Below are 26,938 nucleotides of genomic sequence, written 5' to 3' on the forward strand. Positions count from 1 at the left end.
GAGAGGATTGTTGAGAAAGTAGATGGGAGGGTTGTCCAGTCGATCTTTTCGGAGAGACATAGTAAGAGAGTGAGATTTGGCAGGATTGAAAGACATGTTCCACTTGTTTGACCAGTCTGTGATTTTGTCCAGGTCTTCAGAGAGTGAGGAGGCTGCAGACTGCCGATCTGAGGGAAGAGGAATGGAGCGGCAGAGAGTGGAGTCATCAGCAAAGAGATAGAGAGGATTTTCCAGAGAGTCAGAGAGATCATTGATAAAGACCAGAAAAAGCACAGGGCCCAGCACACTTCCTTGGGGAACTCCAGCCTGAACAGGAAGGGGAGATGAGAGAAATCCATTCAGGGCCACACGTTGACTACGACCAGAGAGGAAGTCCGCAAGCCATGCATGGAGATTTCCATGGATACCATAGGAGGAGAGTTTGGTGAGCAGAGCTGGGTGCCAGACCGTATCAAAGGCCCTTGATATGTCAAGGGAGACAGCTCTGATTTCCTGTTTGGCATTGAGGACCTCCATCCATTGTTGAGACAGTAGAAGCAGCATGTCCAGAGTAGAGTGACCTGGTCTGAAACCAAATTGATGATCAGAGATCAAGCCATTGGAGAAGAGGAAAGATTTCATATCCGAAGCAATGATGGATTCCATGACTTTGCTGATAATTGGGAGCAGGCTGATTGGTCTGTAGTTGCAAGGATCTGTTTTTGCACCTTTTTTGTGTAAAGCGGTAATGTTAGCTGATTTCCAGGATGCTGGCAGATGACCTTGAGCAAAAGATAGGGTGAAAAGAACAGAGAGAGGGTGAGATAGAGCGGCAGAGCAGGATTTTAGGACCCGTGGGCTGAGGCCGTCTGGTCCAGTTGCAGAATCAGAGTCGAGGTTTGACAAAAACTCCTCCACCTTGTCAGGAGAGAAGGACACAGAGTCCAGGAGCAGTTGGGTTCGACTGGGAAAGGTGGGAACAGAGAGAGATGGGTTTGGGACTAAGGATTTCGAGGCGAACACAGAGTTGAGGCATTCGGCTTTGTCACGTGCGATGTCAACTGTGTGTCCATTTGAGGTAAGGGAGGGGATGGAGGGGGAACAAACACCAGAAACGGATTTGACCAGACGCCACCAGGATTTGGAGGAAGGAGACAGGTTTGAGAGTTCATTCTTGAGTGAGGAGAGATAGTGCTTCCTGGCACTCCTGAGGGTAGACACACACTTGTTCCGAGCTTGGTGGAAGGAACTGAGATTTCCTTCAGTTGGATTAGCCTTCCAAGAGGCAAAGGCAAGTTGTTTCAGGGCAACTGCCTCACCACAAGATTCAGTGTACCATGGACGGGAGGAAGGGTAAGACAATTGAAGGCGAGATGGGATAAATCTGTGCATGAGAGAGATCAGTTTGCTTTGGAAGAATTCCCAGGAAGAATTGATGTCAGAGGCAGTGGAGATGGGAGACCAATCCAGACGATTGATGGCTGCTTGAAGACCGTCCCAGTCGGCCTGAGTGAAATGCCAGACTCGTCGACGCTGAGGAGGCTCTCTGAGAATGGCCAGAGAGATGTCCACTTTGACAAGCACATGATCAGAAGAACCGATTGGAGCAGAATCTGTTCTGTTTTTGACCCTATCACCTTCCTCCCGTCCATGGTACACGGAATCTTGTGGTGAGGCTGTTGCCCTGAAACAACTTGCTTTCGTCTCCTGGAAAGCAAATCCAACGGAAGGAAATCTCATTTCCTTTCACAAAGCCCGAAACAAGTGTGTGTCCACCCTCAGGAGAGCCAGGAAACAATATCTCACCATTCTCAAGACCGAACTCTCTTATCTGTCTCCCTCTTCCAAATCCTGGTGGCGTCTGGTCAAATCTGTTTCTGGTGTTTGTTCCCCCTCCATCCCCTCCCTCACCTCAAACGGCTTAACGGCTGACTCCGCACGTGAAAAACCTGAATGCCTCAACTCTGTGTTTGCCTCTAAATCTTGTGTCCCAAACCCATCCCTCTCTGTACCCACCGTACCCAGTCGTACCCAGCTGCTCCTGGACTCTGTGTCCTTTCCTCCTGACAAGGTGGAAAAGTTTCTGTCAACCCTCGACTCTGATTCTGCAACTGGTCCTGACGGCATCAGCCCACGGGTCCTAAAATCATGTTCTTCTGCTCTTTCACTCCCTCTTTCTGTTCTCTTCACCCTCTCTTTTGCTCAAGGTCATCTGCCATCTGCTTGGAAAACAGCCAACATCACCGCTTTGCACAAAAAAGGTGCAAAAACAGATCCCAGCAACTACAGACCAATCAGCCTTCTCCCAAATATCAGCAAAGTCATGGAATCCATCATTGCTTCAGATATTAAATCTTTCCTCCTCTCCAATGGCTTGATCTCTGATCATCAATTTGGTTTCAGACCTGGTCACTCTACTCTGGACATGCTGCTTCTGCTTTCTCAACAATGGATGGAGGTCCTCAACGCCAAACAGGAAATTAGAGCTGTCTCCCTTGACATCTCACGTGCCTTCGATACGGTCTGGCACCCTGCTCTGCTCTCGAAACTCTCCTCCTTTGGTATCCATGGAAATCTCCACGCATGGCTGGCAGACTTCCTCTCTGGTCGTAGTCAACGTGTGGCCCTGAATGGGTTTCTCTCATCTCCTCTTCCTGTTCAGGCTGGAGTTCCCCAAGGTAGTGTTCTGGGCCCTGTGCTTTTTCTGGTCTTCATCAATGATCTCTCTGACTCTCTTGAAAATCCTCTCTATCTCTTTGCTGACGACTCTACTCTCTGTCGCTCCATTCCTCATCCCTCAGATCGGCGGTCTGCAGCCTCCTCACTCTCTGCAGACCTGGACAAAATCACAGACTGGTCAAACAAGTGGAACATGTCTTTCAATCCTGACAAATCTCACACTCTTACAATGTCTCTCCGAAAGGACCGACTGGACAACCCTCCCATCTACTTTCTCAACAATCCTCTCCAAGAAGTTCTGTCGCTCAAGCTTTTGGGTCTCACTATCTGCCATGATCTTTCTTGGGAAAACCACATTTCCAAGCTGGCCTCCAAAGCCAGTCGCCGACTGGGCATCCTCCGTCGTGCGAAGTCCTTCCTTGGCACACCTGAGCTCCTCACCACATACAAGGCTTTCATCCGCAGCTCAATGGAATACTGTTCCCCCCTCTGGGCTGGTGCTCCTGCCTCACACCTTGCTCGGCTTCACGCTGTTGAGGCCAAAGCTTTCAGAATCATTGGAATCTCCTGCGATGTAATCAACGCCGAGGGCGTTTCACTCACTCACCGCAGGCAAGTTGGTGGTCTTTCCGTCTTCTACCGACTCCTCTCCGGCCTTGCTCCCCCAGCTCTCTCTGTGCTCTGTCCCCCCAATATTCCTTCAGGTCGCACAAGATCTGCCTGCAACCCTCTTCTGGTTAAACTGCCAAAGTCTAGGCTCTCTGCTCACCTTCACTCTTTCATTCCCCTTTTCTCCCGCCTCTGGAACAAACTCCCCCACTCCCTTCAATCCCACCACTCCCTCCAGGTCTTTAAAACAGCTGTTCACCACCATCTCTTATCTTCCCCCATCGAAAACCTTGATCTTTTCTACCCCCGGTAATTCACCCCAGAGTCCTTGCAGTGTTCATATGTTTTAATCCTCTCCCACCTCCCCCCAAGTCCTCCCGATGTCCCTGCTCTCAAATGTTGTGTTTGTGTCCTTCCCCCTCTCTTTTGTGTCCTTCCCCCTCTCTCCCCATCTTGTCTACCGCTCCCCTTGTTTTTTGTGTTTTGTGTGTCGGTTTGTCTTTTTGTGTGATTAATGTTAGCTCTTTCACGAGCCTCGATCTTGTATACAAAAAAAAAAAATAATAATAATAATAATAATAAATAAATAAAAATCACTGAATAAATGCAACTTCCTTGTAAATCACTTTGAATAAATACAACTTCCTTGTAAATCACTGAATAAATACAACTTCCTTGTGAATCACTGAATAAATGCAACTTCCTTGTAAATCACTTTGAATAAATACAACTTCCTTGTGAATCACTGAATAAATGCAACTTCCTTGTAAATCACTTTGAATAAATGCAACTTCCTTGTAAATCACTGAATAAATACAACTTCCTTGTGAATCACTGAATAAATGCAACTTCCTTGTGAATCACTGAATAAATACAACTTCCTTGTAAATCTCTGAATAAATACAACTTCCTTGTAAATCACTTTGAATAAATACAACTTCCTTGTGAATCACTGAATAAATACAACTTCCTTGTAAATCTCTGAATAAATACAACTTCCTTGTAAATCACTTTGAATAAATACAACTTCCTTGTAAATCACTCAATAAATACAACTTCCTTGTAAATCACTGAATATATACAACTTCCGTGTGAATCACTGAATAAATGCAACTTCCTTGTAAATCACTGAATAAATACAACTTCCTTGTAAATCACTGAATAAATACAACTTCCTTGTGAATCACTGAATAAATGCAACTTCCTTGTAAATCACTGAATAAATACAACTTCCTTGTAAATCACTGAATAAATACAACTTCCTTGTAAATCACTTTGAATAAATACAACTTCCTTGTAAATCACTGAATATATACAACTTCCTTGTGAATCACTGAATAAATACAACTTCCTTGTGAATCACTGAATAAATACAACTTCCTTGTGAATCACTGAATAAATACAACTTCCTTGTGAATCACTGAATAAATACAACTTCCTTGTAAATCACTGAATAAATGCAACTTCCTTGTAAATCACTGAATAAATACAACTTCCTTGTAAATCACTGAATAAATACAATTTCCTTGTGAATCACTGAATAAATGCAACTTCCTTGTAAATCACTGAATAAATACAACCTCCGTGTGAATCACTGAATAAATACAACTTCCGTGTGAATCACCGAATAAATACAACTTCCGTGTGAATCACTGAATAAATACAACTTCCTTGTAAATCACTGAATAAATACAACTTCCGTGTGAATCACTGAATAAATACAACTTCCGTGTGAATCACTGAATAAATACAACTTCCTTGTTAATCACTGAATAAATACAACTTCCTTGTAAATCACTGAATAAATACAACTTCCATGTGAATCACTGAATAAATACAACTTCCGTGTGAATCACTGAATAAATACAACTTCCTTGTAAATCACTGAATAAATACAACTTCCGTGTGAATCACTGAATAAATACAACTTCCTTGTGAATCACTGAATAAATACAACTTCCTTGTGAATCACTGAATAAATACAACTTCCTTGTAAATCACTGAATAAATACAACTTCCTTGTAAATCACTGAATAAATACAACTTCCGTGTGAATCACTGAATAAATACAACTTCCGTGTGAATCACTGAATAAATACAACTTCCTTGTAAATCACTGAATAAATACAACTTCCGTGTGAATCACTGAATAAATACAACTTCCGTGTGAATCACTGAATAAATACAACTTCCTTGTAAATCACTGAATAAATACAACTTCCGTGTGAATCACTGAATAAATACAACTTCCGTGTGAATCACCGAATAAATACAACTTCCGTGTGAATCACTGAATAAATACAACTTCCTTGTAAATCACTGAATAAATACAACTTCCGTGTGAATCACTGAATAAATACAACTTCCGTGTGAATCACTGAATAAATACAACTTCCTTGTTAATCACTGAATAAATACAACTTCCTTGTAAATCACTGAATAAATACAACTTCCGTGTGAATCACTGAATAAATACAACTTCCGTGTGAATCACTGAATAAATACAACTTCCTTGTGAATCACTGAATAAATACAACTTCCTTGTAAATCACTGAATAAATACAACTTCCGTGTGAATCACCGAATAAATACAACTTCCGTGTGAATCACTGAATAAATACAACTTCCTTGTAAATCACTGAATAAATACAACTTCCGTGTGAATCACTGAATAAATACAACTTCCGTGTGAATCACTGAATAAATACAACTTCCTTGTTAATCACTGAATAAATACAACTTCCTTGTAAATCACTGAATAAATACAACTTCCGTGTGAATCACTGAATAAATACAACTTCCGTGTGAATCACTGAATAAATACAACTTCCTTGTAAATCACTGAATAAATACAACTTCCTTGTTAATCACTGAATAAATACAACTTCCTTGTAAATCACTGAATAAATACAACTTCCTTGTAAATCACTGAGTAAATACAAATTCCTTGTAAATCAATTTGAATAAATACAACTTCCTTGTGAATCACTGAATAAATACAACTTCCTTACAATCTGAATTTGCACGATCGACAATCTTCATGACACTTTTTTGTTGTGAATCTGTTGTCATTTTATAATTATCATAAAGATACATCGAGAAAAAGGATCTCAGCACATGGTGGAAGTGCAGTCCATTTGTCATTGTTTCCATCAAAGAAAACCTATGAAATCCGGAAATACAAACAAAACAAAACACTAAAAGTTCACTAACCTGTGTCGTGGATTCCCTGCTCCCTTCGGTTCTGGAAAAAGCACCTCAACTCGGACACTGTACGAGAGGTTTATTGAGGGATAAGGATAACATTCATGGTGGATATGGGCACAGAAGCTTGTCGCACTTTTTGGTCCTCACAGCTAGCAAGCAACAACATCTCCCCATCCCAACTCGTATTCTGTTTGTTATACTTCTCTTCAAAGGACAAGGAACTCAAAACATTTCCCCAGTTTCACAGATTGTAGCAAGGAGAAAGGCTCGGCAGGCGGGGAGCTCATAAGGAAAGAATGTTGACGCAAGGTCAAACAAAGAGTTTATCAACAGCTTCTCAAAACCAGACAGTCAGACGCTGGGGAGCCAAATGGGTTATACTGCCCCCCCACGCCCCCCCTCGCCAATTAGCCTGAGATTCGAATGAAATCCCTTACACCTGTACTTCACAAAAGTATTGAATAAATAAGATGCCCAAAAAATTCTGCAAGTGTGACATCAAGTAGATTGCACATTAACAGTAAACTATGTGTCTACATCTCCTTCACGAATCATCGATACTAGAAAAGGGTAGCATATTAGACAAAAACAGGAGAACCATCACACACAATCACCACATAAATACATAATTCCTTTGTCTCAAACCTGACTGGGCCTCAGATCTGACATCACCTTGGACCTGACTTCGTCCGGCAAAGTACACTGCACAGTACAGCCACAACTCTGTAACAAGGATACGCGAAAGAATGACATGCACCACTACATACCACAATAACAAATCAAGAAAGGCTCAAACAATTACAGTACCTTCAGAAAGTATTCACACCCCTTGACTTTTTTCACATTTTGTTGTTACAGCCTGAATTTAAAATGGGTTAAATTGACATTTTTTTGTCACTCGTCCACACATAATACCCCTTAATGTCAAAATGGATTTTTTTAGAATTTGAAATGAAATAATTAAAAATGAAAGGCTGAAATTGATCGAGTCAATAAGTATTCAACCCCTTTGCTATGGCACACTAAATTGATCTCAGGTGCATCCAATTTCCTTTAATCATCCTGAGATGTCTCCACAACTTCATTGGAGTCCACCTGCGGCCAATTCAATTGATTGGACATGATTTACAAAGAAACACACCTTTATATATAAGGTCCCACAGTTGACAGTGCATGTCAGAGCAGAAACTCCAACATTAGGTCCAAGGAACTGTCCGTAGAACTCCGAGAGAGAATTGTGGGGATGCTTAGATCTGGGGAAGGGTTCACAACAATTTCCAGAGTGTTGAAAGTTCCCAAGAGCACAGTGAGCTCCATCATTACAAAATGGAAAGAGTATGGAACTACCCATACTCTTCCGAGAGCTGGCGGGCGGTCTGACCGAACCGGGTAAGAAGGTCTTGGTCAGGGAGGCGACCAAGAACCCAATGACCACTCTGAAAGAACTACAGAGTTCCTTGGCTGAGATGGGAGATCCTGCCGGAAGGACAACAGTGTCTGAAGCACTTCACAAATCTAGGCTTTATGGGAGAGTGGACAGATGGAAGCCACTCCTGAGAAAAAGTCACATGACAGCACACCTGGAGTTTGCAAAAATGCACGTGAAATACTCCGAGAGCACGAGGCAAAATATTCTGTGTTCTGATGGGACGAAAATTGAACTCTTTGGCCTGAATACGAAGCGCTTCATCTGTGCAGAAACAGTAACAACAAATCAACACAAATTATGAACAAAAAATGCTATCAAACCTGTTTTTAGGCCTCTGTTTGGCCCTTGGCAGGCAGACTATGTTACCTTAGTGTGAGATTGATTCTGTACTCACCTCCATTATTTATCACACCTTCTATTCTTCTTCTTCTTCTTCTCCTTTTGTGTGCAGCACAAGGTTGTTTACCTATGGCGCCGTGTTCCATAGTCTAGCGTTTCACGCTTTTCCTCCACAATGAATTTTGCATTTGCAACATTTTGCACAACTTGGGTTTTGTACAAATGTAAACATGACACATGCATGTTTGGTGTTTCATGTACTTTAAGAAAATGAATAGATTAAGTGAATTCGGTATAAATCAATCACTCATTGTACCCACAATCCCACATAAATGTGGACATGTTCCTTCGACCCCAGCACAATGGGTCACGTGGGCTTTTCCTGTTCCAGTTTCCATGTATTGTATGTAGAGATCCCATCACGTGCCTCTTCACTCACAACATCAAAACAACAACGATGAAATTGTAACTAGAGGCCAACTATATATTATGTACCTAAAGGTGGGGGCAGAGAGCGTTAATTGTTAATCGTTTGGGAAAGGGCCAGTGATTAGATATTCTCAAAACAATAAAATTGGGAGTGCATTGTCGACCATATGTGAAGGAATTTTGATTGGAATCGTTTAAGAGGACCTTACACACATGATACATACATACATGATACATACACACAAACATGATACATACATTCACACATAATACATACACACATGATACATACATACACACATGGCACATATATACATGATACATACATACATGATACGTACACACATGATACACACACACACATGATACACACACGCACACATAATACATACACACATGATACATACATACATGATACATACACATATTATAGATACACACACACGATACATACATACACACATGATACATACATACATGATACATACATACACACATGATATACATACATACACACATGATACATACATACACACATGATACATACATACACACATGATACATACATACACACATGATACACACACACACACATGATACACACATACACAAATAATACATACACACATGATACATACATACACACACATACACACATGATACATACATACACACATGATACACACATGATATACACACACACATGATACATACATACATGATACATACACACATTATACATACACACACGTACATACATACACACGTGATACATACATACACACATGATACATATATACATGATACATACATACACACATGATATACATACATGATACATACACACATACATGATACATACACACATGATACATACATACATGATACATACATACATACACACATGCTACATACATACACACATGCTACATACACACATGATACATACACACATGATACATACATGATACATACATACACACATACATGATACATACACACATGCTACATACATACACACATGATACATACATACACACATGATACATACATGCACATATGATACATACATACACACATGATACAGACACACACATGATAAATACATACATGATACATACATACACACATGATACAAACATACATGATAGTTGATACATACATACATACATACATGATACATACATACCGTGTAATGAATCAAAGTATGCCACCAGCAGGAATCCCCCGATTGAGCTGCTCGTGTCCTGGTAAGCAAAAATCTTGGGATTCCGTTGAGCATGAGTGACGACTTTAGCGTTTAATGATGACGTAAACACGTTGTGATGCGAGTAACAAATCTCAGTGAAGTTAACCACGTGTTTTTTTGCCCCTCCCAGAGTCACGCCCTCCAAGCGGAACGTTAACCCCGCCCACCATCGGCGATCGGGGGTTCTTTCCTTGTACGAAAACAAACCGAGCCATTCACCTCGTCGATCTCGTGAATCTCAGCTGTCGTGTCTGTCAGATTAGTCCAAGGGGACATGTTCAGGGCCTATAGGTCTCTTTTACAACTTGGGCCATAGTCAGGCGGACATTTCCACAGCTTGGTCCGGAGCTGGGACGAAGATAAAGCAGCTGAAGAATTCACACGATGTGTGGGTGTTTCTTATCGCAGGTATGTACCTATGGCTATATCGTTGCTCGATTACTGTCGCCATTTTTGGTCTGCTCCCGACCCCTTCCGCAGTTCAACGCTCCTGGTCACCCCCCACCCCCGCCCTCTCCAGTCACTCCTCCCCCCCGCCCTCTCCAGTCACTCCCCCCCCCGCCCTCTCCAGTCACTCCCCCCCCCCCGCCCTCTCCAGTCACTCCCCCCCCCCCGCCCTCTCCAGTCACTCCCCCCCCGCCCTCTCCAGTCACTCCCCCCCCCCGCCCTCTCCAGTCACTCCCCCCCCCCGCCCTCTCCAGTCACTCCCCCCCCCCCGCCCTCTCCAGTCACTCCCCCCCCCGCCCTCTCCAGTCACTCCTCCCCCCCGCCCTCTCCAGTCACTCCCCCCCCGCCCTCTCCAGTCACTCCCCCCCCCCCCGCCCTCTCTAGTCACTCCCCCCCCCCGCCCTCTCCAGTCACTCCCCCCCGCCCTCTCCAGTCAATCCCCCCCCCGCCCTCTCCAGTCACTCCCCCCCCACCCTCTCCAGTCACTCCCCCCCCCCGCCCTCTCCAGTCACTCCCCCCCCCGCCCTCTCCAGTCACTCCCCCCCCCCCCCGCCCTCTCCAGTCACTCCCCCCCCCCCGCCCTCTCCAGTCACTCCCCCCCCCCCCCCCGCCATCTCCAGTCACCCTTCTCCTCCGCCATCTCCAGTCACCTCCCCCTGCCCTCTCCAGTCACACACGTGACACACATGTGGCCCCATTTCCCCTCCCTCTTCCCTGGTCACCCCTTCATCTTCTGTGGTCACCCCCCCCCCCTTCTCCGTTCACCCCTTTCCCTGTCTCCGGTTACCCCCCCTACCTTCTCCAGTCACCCCCTTCTCCTGTCACACCCCCACCCTTCTCCAGTCACCCCACCCTTCTCCAGTCACCCTATCTCCCTTCTCCAGTCAGTCACCCCACCCCCCTTCTCCAGTCACCCCATCCCCCTTCTCCAGTCAGCCCATCCCCCTTCTCCAGTCAGCCCATCCCCCTTCTCCAGTCACCCTATCTCCCTTCTCCAGTCAGTCACCCCACCCCCCTTCTCCAGTCACCCCATCCCCCTTCTCCAGTCAGCCCATCCCCCTTCTCCAGTCAGCCCATCCCCCTTCTCCAGTCAGTCACCCCATCCCCCTTCTCCAGTCAGTCACCCCATCCCCCTTCTCCAGTCAGTCACCCCATCCCCCTTCTCCAGTCAGTCACCCCATCCCCCTTCTCCAGTCAGTCACCCCATCCCCCTTCTCCAGTCAGTCACCCCATCCCCCTTCTCCAGTCAGTCACCCCATCCCCCTTCTCCAGTCAGTCACCCCATCCCCCTTCTCCAGTCACCCCACCCTTCTCTGGTCACCCCACCCTTCTCCGGTCACCCCACCCTTCTCCGGTCACCCCACCCTTCTCCGGTCACCCCACCCTTCTCCGGTCACCCCACCCTTCTCCGGTCACCCCACCCTTCTCCGGTCAGTCACCCCATCCCCCTTCTCCGGTCAGTCACCCCATCCCCCTTCTCCAGTCAGTCACCCCATCCCCCTTCTCCAGTCAGTCACCCCATCCCCCTTCTCCAGTCAGTCACCCCATCCCCCTTCTCCAGTCAGCCCATCCCCCTTCTCCAGTCAGTCACCCCATCCCTCTTTTCCGGTCACACACTCCGCCCTCCATCAGTGACGCCTCCCTCTTCTCCGATCACCCCCCAACCCTCTTTTCCGGTCAGACACTCCGCCCTCCATCAGTGACCCCTCCCTCTTCTCCGATCACCCCCCACCCCTCTTTTCCGGTCACACACTCCGCCCTCCTTCAGTGACCCCTCCCTCTTCTCCGATCACCCCCCACCCCTCTTTTCCGGTCACACACTCCGCCCTCCTTCAGTGACCCCTCCCTCTTCTCCGATCACCCCCCACCCCTCTTTTCCGAATTTCCGGTCACACACTCCGCCCTCCTCTTGGCCTGCATTGTCGATCTGACTCATTCCTACACATCTTTGTGTCATGTGATTTGAATGCCGGGTAGCGCACCAAAGGGACTTTCCACGAAAAGGTCTTTGGTGTAATATAAATTTCGACTTTTGCATGGAGAATCGACCCCAAAGTAAAATTTGTCAAGTTTCTAAAATCCTCAATTTTTATCCGATTGACTTGAAATTTGAAAAGGATTTCCATGTGCGGCGACGAATGCGACCGAGGTGTCTCTGCCAGAGCTTTGAGAAGCAGGTCGGGGATGTTTGCGGCAATATCATCATGAATGTCGCCGCAAGTTGGGCATGTCTTTACGGAACGAGAAAACTGGATAAACAACTTGTGTTTAAAATGTTTCTTGCTGTTTGATCTTTGTTTTTCGCTTCTTTTTTTTTAACGAAAATTTATTTTTTCTTTCTTAAGATGTTCAAATTAATTTGTTGTCCTGTTGAGATGATCCGACCTTGTGAGCTGCATTCGCCGCATTTTGGATGGATTTGGTTTTTGTTCCTAATAAATCTGGCACAAATTACTTGAATTTCCATATAAATGCCAAAGGAAGTTCAAAGATGTTAAACAAATGTCTTTGATGGCATAATGGAAACAATGGGGGAAAAGACATCTTGAAACACCTGAACTCTTGAAAATGGCCGTGTCATGGGCCCTTCATACTCACCAGCCACATCGACATGACCCGCTCTGTTAACTACGTGGTTTGATCACCTCTGTGACATCTACATGACCCGCTCTGTTAACCACGTGGTTTGATCACCTCTGTGACGTCTACATGACCCGCTCTGTTAACTACGTGGTTTGATCACCTCTGTGACATCTACATGACCCGCTCTGTTAACTACGTGGTTTGATCACCTCTGTGACATCTACATGACCCGCTCTGTTAACCACGTGGTTTGATCACCTCTGTGACATCTACATGACCCGCTCTGTTAACCACGTGGTTTGATCACCTCTGTGACGTCTACATGACCCGCTCTGTTAACCACGTGGTTTGATCACCTCTGTGACATCTACATGACCCGCTCTGTTAACCACGTGGTTTGATCACCTCTGTGACATCTACATGACCCGCTCTGTTAACCACGTGGTTTGATCACCTCTGTGACGTCTACATGACCCGCTCTGTTAACCACGTGGTTTGATCACCTCTGTGACATCTACATGACCCGCTCTGTTAACCACGTGGTTTGATCACCTCTGTGACATCTACATGACCCGCTCTGTTAACTACGTGGTTTGATCACCTCTGTGACATCTACATGACCCGCTCTGTTAACCACGTGGTTTGATCACCTCTGTGACATCTACATGACCCGCTCTGTTAACCACGTGGTTTGATCACCTCTGTGACGTCTACATGACCCGCTCTGTTGACCACGTGGTTTGATCACCTCTGACATCTACATGACCCGCTCTGTTAACCACGTGGTTTGATCACCTCTGTGACATCTACATGACCCGCTCTGTTAACCACGTGGTTTGATCACCTCTGTGACATCTACATGACCCGCTCTGTTAACCACGTGGTTTGATCACCTCTGTGACATCTACATGACCCGCTCTGTTAACCACGTGGTTTGATCACCTCTGTGACATCTACATGACCCGCTCTGTTAACCACGTGGTTTGATCACCTCTGTGACATCTACATGACCCGCTCTGTTAACCACGTGGTTTGATCACCTCTGTGACATCTACATGACCCGCTCTGTTGACCACGTGGTTTGATCACCTCTGTGACATCTACATGACCCGCTCTGTTGACCACGTGGTTTGATCACCTCTGTGACATCTACATGACCCGCTTTGTTAACCACGTGCTTTGATCACCTCTGTGGAGTTGGGTCTTCTGCAACATACCAAGGGAATGTTATACAATCTGTGTGTTTTCCCCATTCAGTTGCTTTGCTGCTGCGGACCTGCACCATGTTCCCTCTGTTGTGGATTCCTTCCCGCCATACGGACGTCCACAGGTACGCGCATCATGTATACCCTCTTCCACATTCTGGGCACGGCCGTTTGCTGCGTCATGCTCAGTCCCTCAGTTTCTGAAGCTCTCAAGAAGAATGTAAGTTGTTCTTCTACCCCTCCCCCTCTCCCCTTTTAACCTGAAATTCCTCAACCAGTTTATCTCTCTGCTAATTGCCTCAGCACCGTTCAACATTGCTTCGGGTTGCACATGGCGGCTTATGGGTAAAAGAGATTCAAGTTTCTGTCTCGGAGTGAGGCGAGGAAAGTGCAAGTAGAGCGCATACTCCCGCCGTGGGTCAAGTTGGAATAGTACGATTTCACATGAGTTTGAGGGAGTAGTTCAGTGACAACACAAGACAAGGCAACACAAGGCAGACACAGCACAGATATATATATTTAGAATATATAGAAGAGAATGTAAAAATAACAAGCCAATTTCACTTACATTTTCGGATTCAGCGTTCAATTCTATATAAGTGAGTGTATTTTGAGGCATGTGTGACTTCAAATAAAATTGTAAGCCAGAAAAAACGTTCGTTTCATCCATTACGGATACAACATGTAAAACTGGCCCAAACGTCAAAACAAAACTCGCTCATTTTAAGTCGTACAAGCTAATGCGACCACTCATTCTTCTGGGAAGGATCCCGTGCACATGCTTGTCACACTTATAAGTCACCGAAGTCTTTATAAGTTCATCAAATACTGACACCGCGATTGACATTCGCTGAGGTAAATGTTGATATCTCTTCTGAGGTTAAAAAAAAAATTAACAGTTTTAAAGCATTATACGTATCAAACGATACATTTTATGAAATGGGGAAACCAAATACACACTTTGGTGGTTTTAAAATGACAGAATATGTCTTTATTAGAAAAAAAAAAAAATGAACATTGAAGACAACGCTGCTAAAAAAAAATACACCGCTTAACGCATAACCACGAGTTTAAACTACATTTACAACAAATATGAAAACTATTTTCACATCACAATGTTAAATATAGAATATATAGAAGATAATGTTAAAAAAAAATGAGCCCTGTCCTCCAATGGTAAAAAATCCTTCAAAAAATTCATGGATCCGGAATAATATCCTCAGCTTCACCAAAAACTAATAAATTCTTCCTTAATATCCCAAGGGCAATCATCCCACCAACTTTCATCCAAATCCGTTCAGAACTTTCCAGATATCTTCCACACACACACACACACACACACACACACACACACACACACACACACACACACACACACACACACACACACACACACACACACACACACACACACACACACACACAATCGAATGCATTACTCCCTGGCGAGAGTGAAAAAGTCAAGGGAAGGGATTTGGAATTGTCCAGCCCAAGGACTTATTTGTAGGTCCACAAGAGCCATTGGTCTTAAAATGTGAACCCATTGGTCGACAGCTGCCGGACCCCGCCCACATTTGTCGCTTCGCTCCACCCACCAAGACCATGACACCCAGATGAAATAATATGGTTGCCATCTTGGTTTTCTGGTGGGCCAAAGACATCAGGCCTGCATAAGGCCTCTTCTTACTTTACACTTATACACTGCCCGTGTTTGTTGCGTCAGATTTCCATTGGCTTTGTTTGGGTCGAGTGTTACTCACGATGAGGTACACCGAAAAATCGAATCAATGTCGAATAAAAAGTTACTAAAGGTTCATCAATCCCGTCAGCACGCACGGTATGTGGCTCCCTAAAAAAAGTGTTGCGCAATTTCTGAACATCCTCACTTTGGGGTTAAACAATCCGAGACCGTGTGACGAATCGGCTCATTCTGATATAACCGTGGGGTCAAAGGTCAGAGGTCATGTCAGGTAAAAATGTGATAATTTGTGAACAGCTGAAGGGATTTAAATTAAAATGTGGTACAGGTATGTATAATGATGTAAACATTAACTGATTGAATTTTGGGGTCAAGGTCAAAGGTCAGTGGTCATGTCAGTTAAAAATGTGAGCACTTGAGAACATCTGAATTGATTTAAAGCAAACTACGAACAAGAACAAACTACGGGGTTCGGTTGCGAGAGGACGCTGGCGTTGCATATTCGCCGCTTCTCCGACTGGATGGATGTACAGGGTCTGCTTCTACCTTTCTGACCTGACATCTCACACCTGTCCTGCCTTTTCACACCCGCACGTGCCGCGTGTTCTCCGGCTGGATAACGGAATCTGCTTTTGATGGTACGGAATACGGAATTCGAAAGGCCCGCTCCCGTTGATTGTGGCCGTGGCCTTGTTTGCCGGTGGCCTTGTGGCCTTGTTTGCCGCTGTGGTCTTGATTAGCGGCTGCAGTCGTTTGCCGCTGCGTTTGCCGCTGCGTTTGCCGCTGCGTTTGCCGCTGCGTTTGCCGCTGCGTTTGCCGCTTTGCCTCCTCGACCTTGGCCTCGTACTCGTCCCTTCGCTCCTGCCTGGCATGGCTCTGAAGTACTCCGCCGCAAGGCTTCTTCTGCTCAATACCCGCTCCACCCCATCATGCATCTCTGCCATCAAATCAAATGGACTCCTCCGACGACCCAGGTACATTCACCGTGGCTCCGGTCGCAAGTTTGTTTATTTGCAATCAGGTCACTCCATCCCCGTCCTCTGGTCGGCTCAGCGCACTCTCACTCTTCGTCCCAGCGCACCTGGTCACAGCAACCCACACGATCGCACCTCTTGCCTACGAACCCTGGCTAAATCACCTGAATTCATCCCTGCTGTTCAAAACAACATCAAGCTCACCCTGTTCAACACCCGGTCCCTCAACAATAAATGCCTCATCCTGAACGAATACATCCTGGATAACAAACTGGACTTTCTCTGTCTCACCGAAACCTGGCAAAAACCTCTGGACTACTACACACTCAACCTCACCACACCCAATGGATATTCCTACGTCAATAAACCACGCTCGGAGGGCCGAGGTGGTGGAATTGCCGTTATCCACCGTCAAGACATCAAGACCAACCTCATCTCCATCTCATCTGCTCCATCATTTGAACACCTGGCTTTAAAACTCTCTGGTCACACGCAGTCAGTCATGGCTGTCGTCTACCGCCCTCCCAAACCACACCCATCATTCCTGTCTGACTTCTCCTACTTTCTGACCCAGCTATGTTCCCTCTCCCCCTCAATCCTCCTCCTTGGTGATTTCAATATCCACATGGACTCCACTGACTCCACAATAACCACTGACTTCACTGATTTACTCACCTGCTTTAACCTCACTCAACATGTCGACTTTCCTACCCATATCCGTGGTCACATTTTGGACCTTGTCTGCTCCACTGGATTAAATTTGCACCATCTCTATGGCTCCGACCTCACCCTCTCTGACCACTTAGCCATCACTCTGACCATCAACATCCCCGCCCCAACACCAAGGCATTATCGCACAATCAACTTCCGTAAGCTAAACGCTCTTTCACCTACCTCATTCTCATCCACCCTCTCTGAAAAAATGTCCACTTCTCCCTTCATTGACCTCCACACCCCTTCCGACCTCACTGACTACTACAACCACACTCTCTCCTCCTGCCTTGACCAGCTTGCGCCTGTAAAAACCAAAACAGTTTCTTTCACCCATTCTGCTCCCTGGTTTACCCCTGAACTCCACCTGATGAAAACTCGTGCTCGCCAACTTGAAAGACTCCGCAATAAAACGGGTCTCACAGTTCACTCCCAAGCCTACAAGGACCACATACAACACTACAAAGATGCCCTCTCCCGCGCCCGCTCTGCCTACTACTCTCAAATTATCCACTCTGGCTCCGGAAACCCAAAAGCACTCTTCTCGACAATAAACAAACTCCTCCGCCCCCTGAACACCACCACCCAGTCATTCACAGTAGACAACTGCATCTCCTTCCTCTCTTTCTTCCAACGCAAAATTGACAACATCTACAACAGCTTGACCACCGCCGCACCCGCTCCCCCTCCAACCACCTGCCCCCCCTTGTCCTGCCATCCCCTGTCTCGGTTCTCCCCAATCTCTCCTACTGACCTCTCTGAACTCCTCATAGGAATGAAAACTGCCACCTGCACTCTTGACCCCATCCCCTCCAGCTTTGTCAAAGCCTCCCTCCCTGCTCTCTCTCCACTTATCATTGCAACAATAAACTCCTCCCTGTCTACAGGCATCGTCCCACCTTCCCTCAAAATTGCTGCTGTTACCCCCATTCTAAAAAAACCTGGTCTAAACCCTGACACCCTAAACAACTTCAGACCCATCTCCAACCTACCCTTTCTGTCAAAAGTTTTGGAACGCGCTGTAGCCACTCAACTCAAACATCATCTCTCTGCCAATAACTTGTATGAAACATTCCAATCCGGATTCCGCTCCAACCACAGTACTGAAACTGCTCTCCTCAAAATCACCAACGACCTTCTCCTCTCCTCTGACGCTGGCAACCTCAACATTCTCGTCCTCCTCGACCTCAGCGCTGCCTTTGACACCATCGATCACACTATCCTCCTCACCCGACTTGAATCCACCTTTAACGTCACCGGCACTGCCCTCTCTTGGATTAAATCATACCTCTCTGACAGATGCCAGTTCATCTCCATCAATAACTGCAAATCCCCCACTGCTCCCCTCCCCCAAGGTGTCCCCCAAGGTTCAGTTCTTGGCCCCCTCCTCTTCATCCTTTACCTGTCCCCGCTCGGTCACTTAATCCGCCGTCATGGTCTCCAATTCCACTGCTTCGCTGATGACATCCAGCTTTTCATCTCCACCAAGTCCGTCTCCACCGACACCCACTCTATCCTGACAAACTGCATCACTGAAATAAAATCCTGGCTTCAAATCAACTTCCTCAAGCTTAACTGTGATAAATCTGAAATAATCATCATTGGCCCAAAAACGCTCACAAAATCCACCCATAACTTTGCCCTCAACATCGACGGTATCCCAGTATCCACCTCCCCTCACATCCGGAATCTTGGCGTCATCTTTGACCAAACCCTTTCCTTCGACAAATACACTAAACAGATCACAAAGTCAGCCTTCTTTCACCTGAAAAACATTGCCCGTCTCCGCTCATCCCTCTCCTCCACGGCTGCAGAAACCCTCATCCACGCCTTCATCACCTCCCGTCTGGACTACTGCAATAGCCTCCTCTATGGTTCACCCTCAAAAATCACCAATAAACTCCAATACATTCAGAACTCCGCTGCCCGTCTACTCACTCATTCCCGGACCCGTGACCACATCACCCCCGTCCTTTACAAGCTTCACTGGCTCCCCATCCCCCAGAGAATCCAGTACAAAATCCTCCTCTTGACATACAAAGCCCTCCATAACCTGGCCCCATCCTACCTGGCTGACCTCCTCTCCAGACACACTCCCACCCGCAACCTCCGCTCTGCTGGTACCAACCTCCTGACCCCCTCCATCCGGACCAAATTCAGATCCTGGGGGGACAGGGCCTTCTCCATCGCTGCTCCCACCCTCTGGAACTCACTACCTCACACCATCAGAGACTCCTCCTCACTCACCACATTCAAAACATCACTAAAGACCCACCTGTTCAACGCTGCATTCAACATTCAACCCACAGCATTTAACCCCTGACTATCTCTTCTCCTTCTCCCTCCTTTTGCTTTAAATATTTCCCTATTGATTCTTGTCTTGTCTTTTTGATTCTTGTCTTATATATATGCCGTATATCGCTGCTGTTTGTTTTCTTGATTCTTGTCTTTTTGCAATTGTTGTTTTCATGTATTGTTATGCATTATGTTTTCCACTCTGTCAAAGCGCCTTTGGGCTTCTGGAAAAGCGCTATACAAAATAAATGAATTATTATTATTATTATTATTAAGTATTATAATGATGTAATAATGAGGGCCGAGGCATATCGTTCACGTCGTGACGTTGAATAGTGTCGTTCTAGTTCAATAGTGCATTACCGTACCTTCAGAAAGTACTCACACCCCTCGACTTTTTCACATTTTGTTGTTACAGCCTGAATGAAAAATAGATTAAATTGAGATTTTATGTCACTGATCTACACATAATGCCCCATAATGTCAAAGTGGAATATTTTTTTTGAATTATTTTATAAAATAATTGATGAAAAGCTGAAATTTATCGAGTCAATAAGTATTCAATCTCTTTGCTATGTCACTCCAAATTGAGCTCAAGTGCATCCAATTACCTTTGATCATCCTTGAGTTGTCTCTACAACTTCATTGGATTCCATCCTCGGGCAATTTAATCGACTGGACATTATTTGGAAAGAAACACACCTTTCTGTATAAGGTCCCACAGTTGATAGTGCATGTCAGAGCAGAAACTCTACCAGGAAGTCCAAGGAAATGGATAATACGCATCACATAATCCGTAGAAATCCGAGAGAGAATTGTGAGGAGGCCTAGATCTGGGGAAGGGGATAAAACAATTTCGAGAGTGTTGAAAGGTCCCAAGAGCACAGTGAGCTCCATCTTTAGGAAATGGAAAGAATATGGAACTACCCAGACTCTTCCTAGAGCTGGCCGTCTGACCAAACTGGGCAAGAAGGACCTTGGTCAAGGAGGCGACCAAGAACCCAAAGACCACTCTGACAGAACTACAGAGTTCCTTGGCTGAGATGGGAGAACCTGCCGGAAGGACAACAGTCTCTACAGCACTTCACAAAAATGCTATCCTCCCCCACTCCCTTCAATCCCACTCCTCCCTCCAGGTCTTTAAAACAGCTGTTCACCACCATCTCTTATCTTCTAGCCTGGTGTTGGCTTAGCGGTTAGGGTGCCGGCTTGGGATGCTCGGATCCTGGGTTCGAATCCCGGTCGATCGCTGAATTAACGCCAGGGGGGTTGACTCAGCCCGTCATCCTTCCGAGGTCGGAAAATTGAGTACCAGCTTGCTGGGATGAATGATCCCGGTGTGTACCCCGGTTTAGAATAGGTACACCGTATCCCTGCGCATCGTAAGAGCGTGACCAAGGGTTGGCGTCAGGAAGGGCATCCGGCCATAAAAACATTGCCTCAAACAGGGAACCATGATTGTCATGGGGCCCGCAAGGCTAACCCCCGCTTTAGCGGGGAAAAATGGCCTTAAAACGATCATTGTACACCGCTCCTTTCCTATGTCATCTCCAGGCATTGCAAATCGTCATTGCTGGGCACCGAAGGGGGCTCGGCAGTGACGCACGCTGAAAGGGAGTACTCAGTTTTCACTCTGGTTGTTTGTTTTCTTGCTTTCTTTCTTTCTTGTTTGTTTGTTTGTTTGTCCGGGTGATATCTCAGCCATCCTTTGAGCTAGGAAGCTGAAATTTCGGCACAGTAGTGAGCAAGTCCTTTGTCAAAAACGTTATTTTTTGTTTTTTGATTAATCAATTAATTGATGAGTTATTTAATTATTAGCGATTAATTAAGTACTTATTTAATTAATTAAATTTCATTTCTCTTCTGACCATTAACTCAGGCACCTTTTGAGTTAGGAAGCTGATATTTGGACATGCCAATGACCAGGTGATTTGGCTGCAAAGGCTATTTTTGATTTATTAATTAATCAATTAATCAATTAATCGATTAATTATTTAATGATTTGATTAATGACAAAAAAATTTTTTTTTTTAAGTTACAGATTCTGATGAAATGGTGGTGGTTTATGTGTTCTCTGACCGAATTGATTAATAATTTAATTTTTTTATGATTATTATTTATTTCTTTTCATTATTAATCATTTATTTATCTTCTTTCTCATTTGGCCAATATCTCAGGCACCTTTTGAGCTCAGAAGCTAATATTTGGACATGAGTGACCAGGTGATGTGGCTATCAAGGATATTTTTGATTTATTGATTAATCAATTAATCAATGTATCGATTAATTATTTAATTATTCGATTAATTACTAAAAAAAAAATTTTTTTTTAAGTTACAGATTCTGATGAAATGGTGGTGGTTTATGTGTTCTCTGACCGAATTGATTAATAGTTTAATTTTTTTATGATTATTATTTATTTATTTTCATTATTAATCATTTATTTATCTTCTTTCTCATTTGGCCAATATCTCAGGCACCTTTTGAGCTCAGAAGCTAATATTTGGACATGAGTGACCAGGTGATGTGGCTATCAAGGATATTTTTGATTTATTGATTAATCAATTAATCAATGTATCGATTAATTATTTAATTATTCGATTAATTACTAAAAAAATTTTTTTTCCCCCAGTTACAGATTCTGATGAAATGGTGGTGGTTTATGTGTTCTGTGACCGAATTGATTGATAATTTAATTTGTTAATGATTATTATTTATTTATTTTCATTATTAATCATTTATTTATCTTCTTTCTCATTTGGCCAATATCTCAGGCACCTTTTGAGCTGGGAAGCTAATATTTGGACATGAGTGACCAAGTGATGTGGCTATCAAGGATATTTTTGATTAATTGATTAATCATTTAATCGATTCATTATTTATTTATTAATCGATGAATTACTTATTGATTAATCAATTAATTATTTAATTTTTTATTAATGACTTATTTGATTAAATTTCTAAAAGATACATCTTCGGATGAAGCACTAGTGGTTTAGTTATGCGATTAGCCAATTGATTAAGAAAATATTTTGTGATAATCTTTTATTGATTTTAATTATACAATTAATCAATCAATTAGTGTACACCTCTCCCTCCCAATGCAGCCTCTATGAGGTGCACTGCGGTATTGCCGGGCGCCATAGGATATTTAATTATTTGGCAAGGGGGCGGTGTACTTTGAATGTATGTGTACTTGTTCATTCATTCATTCATTCATCCAAAACCTTGATCTTTTCTACCCCCGCTAATTCACCCCAGATCCACTTTTTTGAAATTCCAACTTCTTTCCTCGAAGTCCTTGCAGTGTCCATGTGTTTTATACCTCTCCCACCTCCCCCCAAGCCCTCTCCCTCCCACAGTTCTCTCCATGTCCCTGCTCTCAAATGTTGTGTTTGTGTCCTTCCCCCTCTCTCTCCCCGTCTTGTCTGCCGCTCCCCTTTATTTTGTGTTTTATGTGTCGGTTTGACTTTTTGTGTGATTAATGTTAGCTCTTTCACGAGCCTCGATCTTGTATACAAAAAAAAAAACAACAACCCCAAAAACCCTGTTTTTAGGCCTCTGTTTGGCCCTTGGCAGGCAGACTATGTTACCTTAAGTGTGAGATTGATTCTGTACTCACCTCCATTATTTATCACACCTTCTATTCTTCTTCTTCTTCTTTTCCTTTTGTGTGCAGCACAAGGTTGTTTACCTATGGCGCCGTGTTCCATAGTCTAGCGTTTCACGCTTTTCCTCCACAATGAATTTTGCATTTCCAACATTTTGCACAACTTGGGTTTTGTACAAATGTAAACATGACACATGCATGTTTGGTGTTTCATGTACTTTAAGAAAATGAATAGATTAAGTGAATTCGGTATAAATCAATCACTCATTGTACCCACAATTCCACATAAATGTGGACATGTTCCTTCGACCCCAGCACAATGGGTCACGTGGTCTTTTCCTGTTCCAGTTTCCATGTATTGTATGTAGAGATCCCATCACGTGTCTCTTCACTCACAACATCAAAACAACAACGATGAAATTGTAACTAGAGGCCATCTATATATTATGTACTTAAAGGTGGGGGCAGAGAGCGTTAATTGTTAATCGTTTGGGAAAGGGCCAGTGATTAGATATTCTCAAAACAATAAAATTGGGTGTGCATTGTCGACCATATGTGAAAGAATTTTGATTGGAATCGTTTAAGAGGACCTTACACACATGATATACATACATGATACATACATGCGTCATACATACATACATGATACACACAAATATGATACATATATACACACATGATACATATCCACATACATATCCACATGATACATACACACACATGATACATACCCACACATGATACATACCCACACATGATACATACACACACACACACACACATGATACACACATGATACATACACACACACATGATACATACACACAAACATGATACATATATACACATAATATATACACACGTGATACATACACACACACACACACACACACATGATAAATACACACACACACATGATACATACACACACACACGATACATACATACACATATTATACATACATACACACATGACACATACATACATGGTACATACACACATGATACATACATACACACATGATACATACATGATACAGATCTGGGTAAGGATATAAAACTATTTCTGGAGTGTTAAGTGTTCCCAAGAGCACAGTGAGCTCCATCATTAGGAAATGGAAAGAATATGGAACTACCCAGACTCTTCCTAGAGCTGGCCGTCCGACCAAACTGAACAACCGAGCAAGAAGGACTTTGGTCAGGGAGGTGACCAAGAATCCAATGACCACCCTGACAGAACTACAGAGTTCCTTGGCTGAGATGGGAGATCCTGCCAGAAGGACAACAGTCTCTGCAGCACTTGACAAGTCTAGGCTTGTGGGAGAGTGGCCAGACGGAAGCCACTGCTGAGAAAAAGGCACACGACAGCACACCTGGGGTTTGAAAAAAGGTATGTGAGAGACTCTGAGAGTATGATGCAAATAATTATGTGGTCTGATGAGACAAATTGAACTCTTTGGCCTGATTGTAAAGCTCTACATCTGGCAGAAACTGAGCACACCTCATCACCCATCTAACACCATCCCTACCGTGAAGAATGGTGGTGGCAGCATCATGCTGTGGGGATGCTTTTCAGCGGCAGGGACTGCAAGACTTGTAAGGATTGAGACAAATACAGACACATCCTGGAGGATAACCTGCTTCAGAGTGCAAAAGGCCCAAGACTGCAGCAAAGATTTACGTTCCAACAGGACAATAACCCAGAGCATACAGCCAAAGCAACACTGGAATGGCTTCAGAACAATAACATGAAAGTCCTTGAGTGGTTCAGCCAAAGCCCAAACTTGAATCCCATTGAGAATGTGTGGAAAGGCTTGAAGATTGCTGTTCGCCGACACTCCCCATCCAACTTGACAAAGCTTGAGCAAATCTTCAAGGAAGAATGGGAGAAACTCGCCAAATCCAGATGTGCAAAGCTGATACAGAGAAACCCAAGAAGACTCGAAGCTGTAATCGCTGCCAAAGGCGCTTCGACAAAGTATTGACTCAAGGGGTTGAATATTTATGTAAATTAGATATTTCTAAATTTCTTTTTTAATTATTTTGTAGAAATTTCTAAAAAACAATTCCACTTTGATATTATGAGGTTTTTATATGTAGATCATTGACAAAAAAATCTCAATTTAATCCATTTTAAATTAAGGCTTTAACAACAAAATGTGAAGACGGTCAAAGGGTGTGAATACTTTCTGAAGGTACTGCAAATGTGTTTCCCAATCGCCCGTTACTGGATTTTGTCGCAGTTTGTGATCACAGGGCTGTCATTCTTGCTAGCTCACCTGGAATGTAGTTCCGAGAAGCTTATGGGATGGCACGGCAGCCGTCTGTCAGTCGTCCGTCAGTCGTTTGCAACATCATTCCATTACAAGTTAACACTTGCAACTTCTTCTCCGAAACTGCTGATGCGATTGTGATCAAACTTGGCTAAAATGATATTTGGTGTGTTGCAACTCAAGTTTGTTGACGGCATAAAAAAATTGGGGTCTAAATGGGTCTACCAGGGGTCAAAGTGGGTCCAGGTTTGACCGCCCCCCCCCCCCCCCCCACCTGAAACATTTATTTGCCATCTTCTCTGAATCTACACACATGATTTAAATGAAACATGACCACATCCTTCAACACCCGTGATAATTAAATCACGCATAATGAAATCACGATTTTGTACACATAATTTTTAAAAAATCGGGACCGAAGGGGGACTATGGAGTGGGGGGGTCTCCCCCCAAAATAGGTATTTGCTTTCTTTTCCGAAACTACACACACAATTTCGATGAAACTTGACCACAACCGTCGCAATCCGTGATGTACCAATGTTTATTCACGACCTTAGAAAAACCAGGGACCAAGGGGTCGACAGCAGGGTGGGGGTGGTGGAGTTTATCTACCGTGTTGTATCTACTTTTTCACATTTCTCTCCATTCATTCTAATGCTGACTTTTTATTACTTGCGAAAATCGAAGATTTTTCAAGTATATTGGTCGGTTGCATGTTTTTCTGTCTGTTCGTCTGTTTGTCACTTGCCTATAGATCACAATTCTAAACCGATCGTCATGAAACTTCACCAAGTTGTAGAGGTCGTCACATTTGAGAAGCCTATTGATTTTGAGGTCAAAGGTCACCTGAAGGTCAAATTTCTAAAATCGCCATTTTTCATCCGATTGACTTGAAAATTGAACAGCATCTGTATATTGTCACTAAATTAGGAAACCAACTATTTTTGAGGTCAAACGGTCAAAGGTCAACTCAAGGTCAAACTCCTAAAATCATCAATTTTCATCTGAAAAATCATTACTTTTCATCCTATTGACCAAAGCTTTGCTCAAGATTGTAAATTTTAATCTTGATGAAACGGATAATTTGCTGGATCAGTGGCAACCTTTTTTGGAGGGAGAGGGGGTGGATTTTACGAGTATCATGCTCTGCATGTCTTCTTGTTTTCTTTGTTCATTTTCCTATCTTTTATCTCTTGTTTGCTCTTAATTTATCTTTCTTTAT

The 26,938-nt window shown here is 44.1% G+C and overlaps 1 protein-coding gene across 1 annotated transcript in view; it reads left to right on the top strand.

Annotated features, from left to right (window-relative positions):
- The first annotated feature begins 10,023 nt into the window (after positions 1–10,023).
- LOC137422088 (serine incorporator 5) overlaps positions 10,024–26,938 on the top strand; it is an 80,652-nt gene continuing 63,737 nt past the window's right edge. Inside the window, exons 1-2 of the mRNA XM_068108837.2 lie at positions 10,024–10,328; positions 14,208–14,375. Coding sequence (XP_067964938.2) covers positions 10,305–10,328; positions 14,208–14,375 — 192 coding nt within the window. The 5' untranslated portion in view covers positions 10,024–10,304. The remainder of the gene's footprint in view (positions 10,329–14,207; positions 14,376–26,938) is intronic.

This window comes from Myxine glutinosa, chromosome 2, assembly GCF_964187855.1.
Source record: "Myxine glutinosa chromosome 2, kmMyxGlut1.1, whole genome shotgun sequence".
Lineage (NCBI taxonomy): Eukaryota > Metazoa > Chordata > Myxini > Myxiniformes > Myxinidae > Myxine > Myxine glutinosa.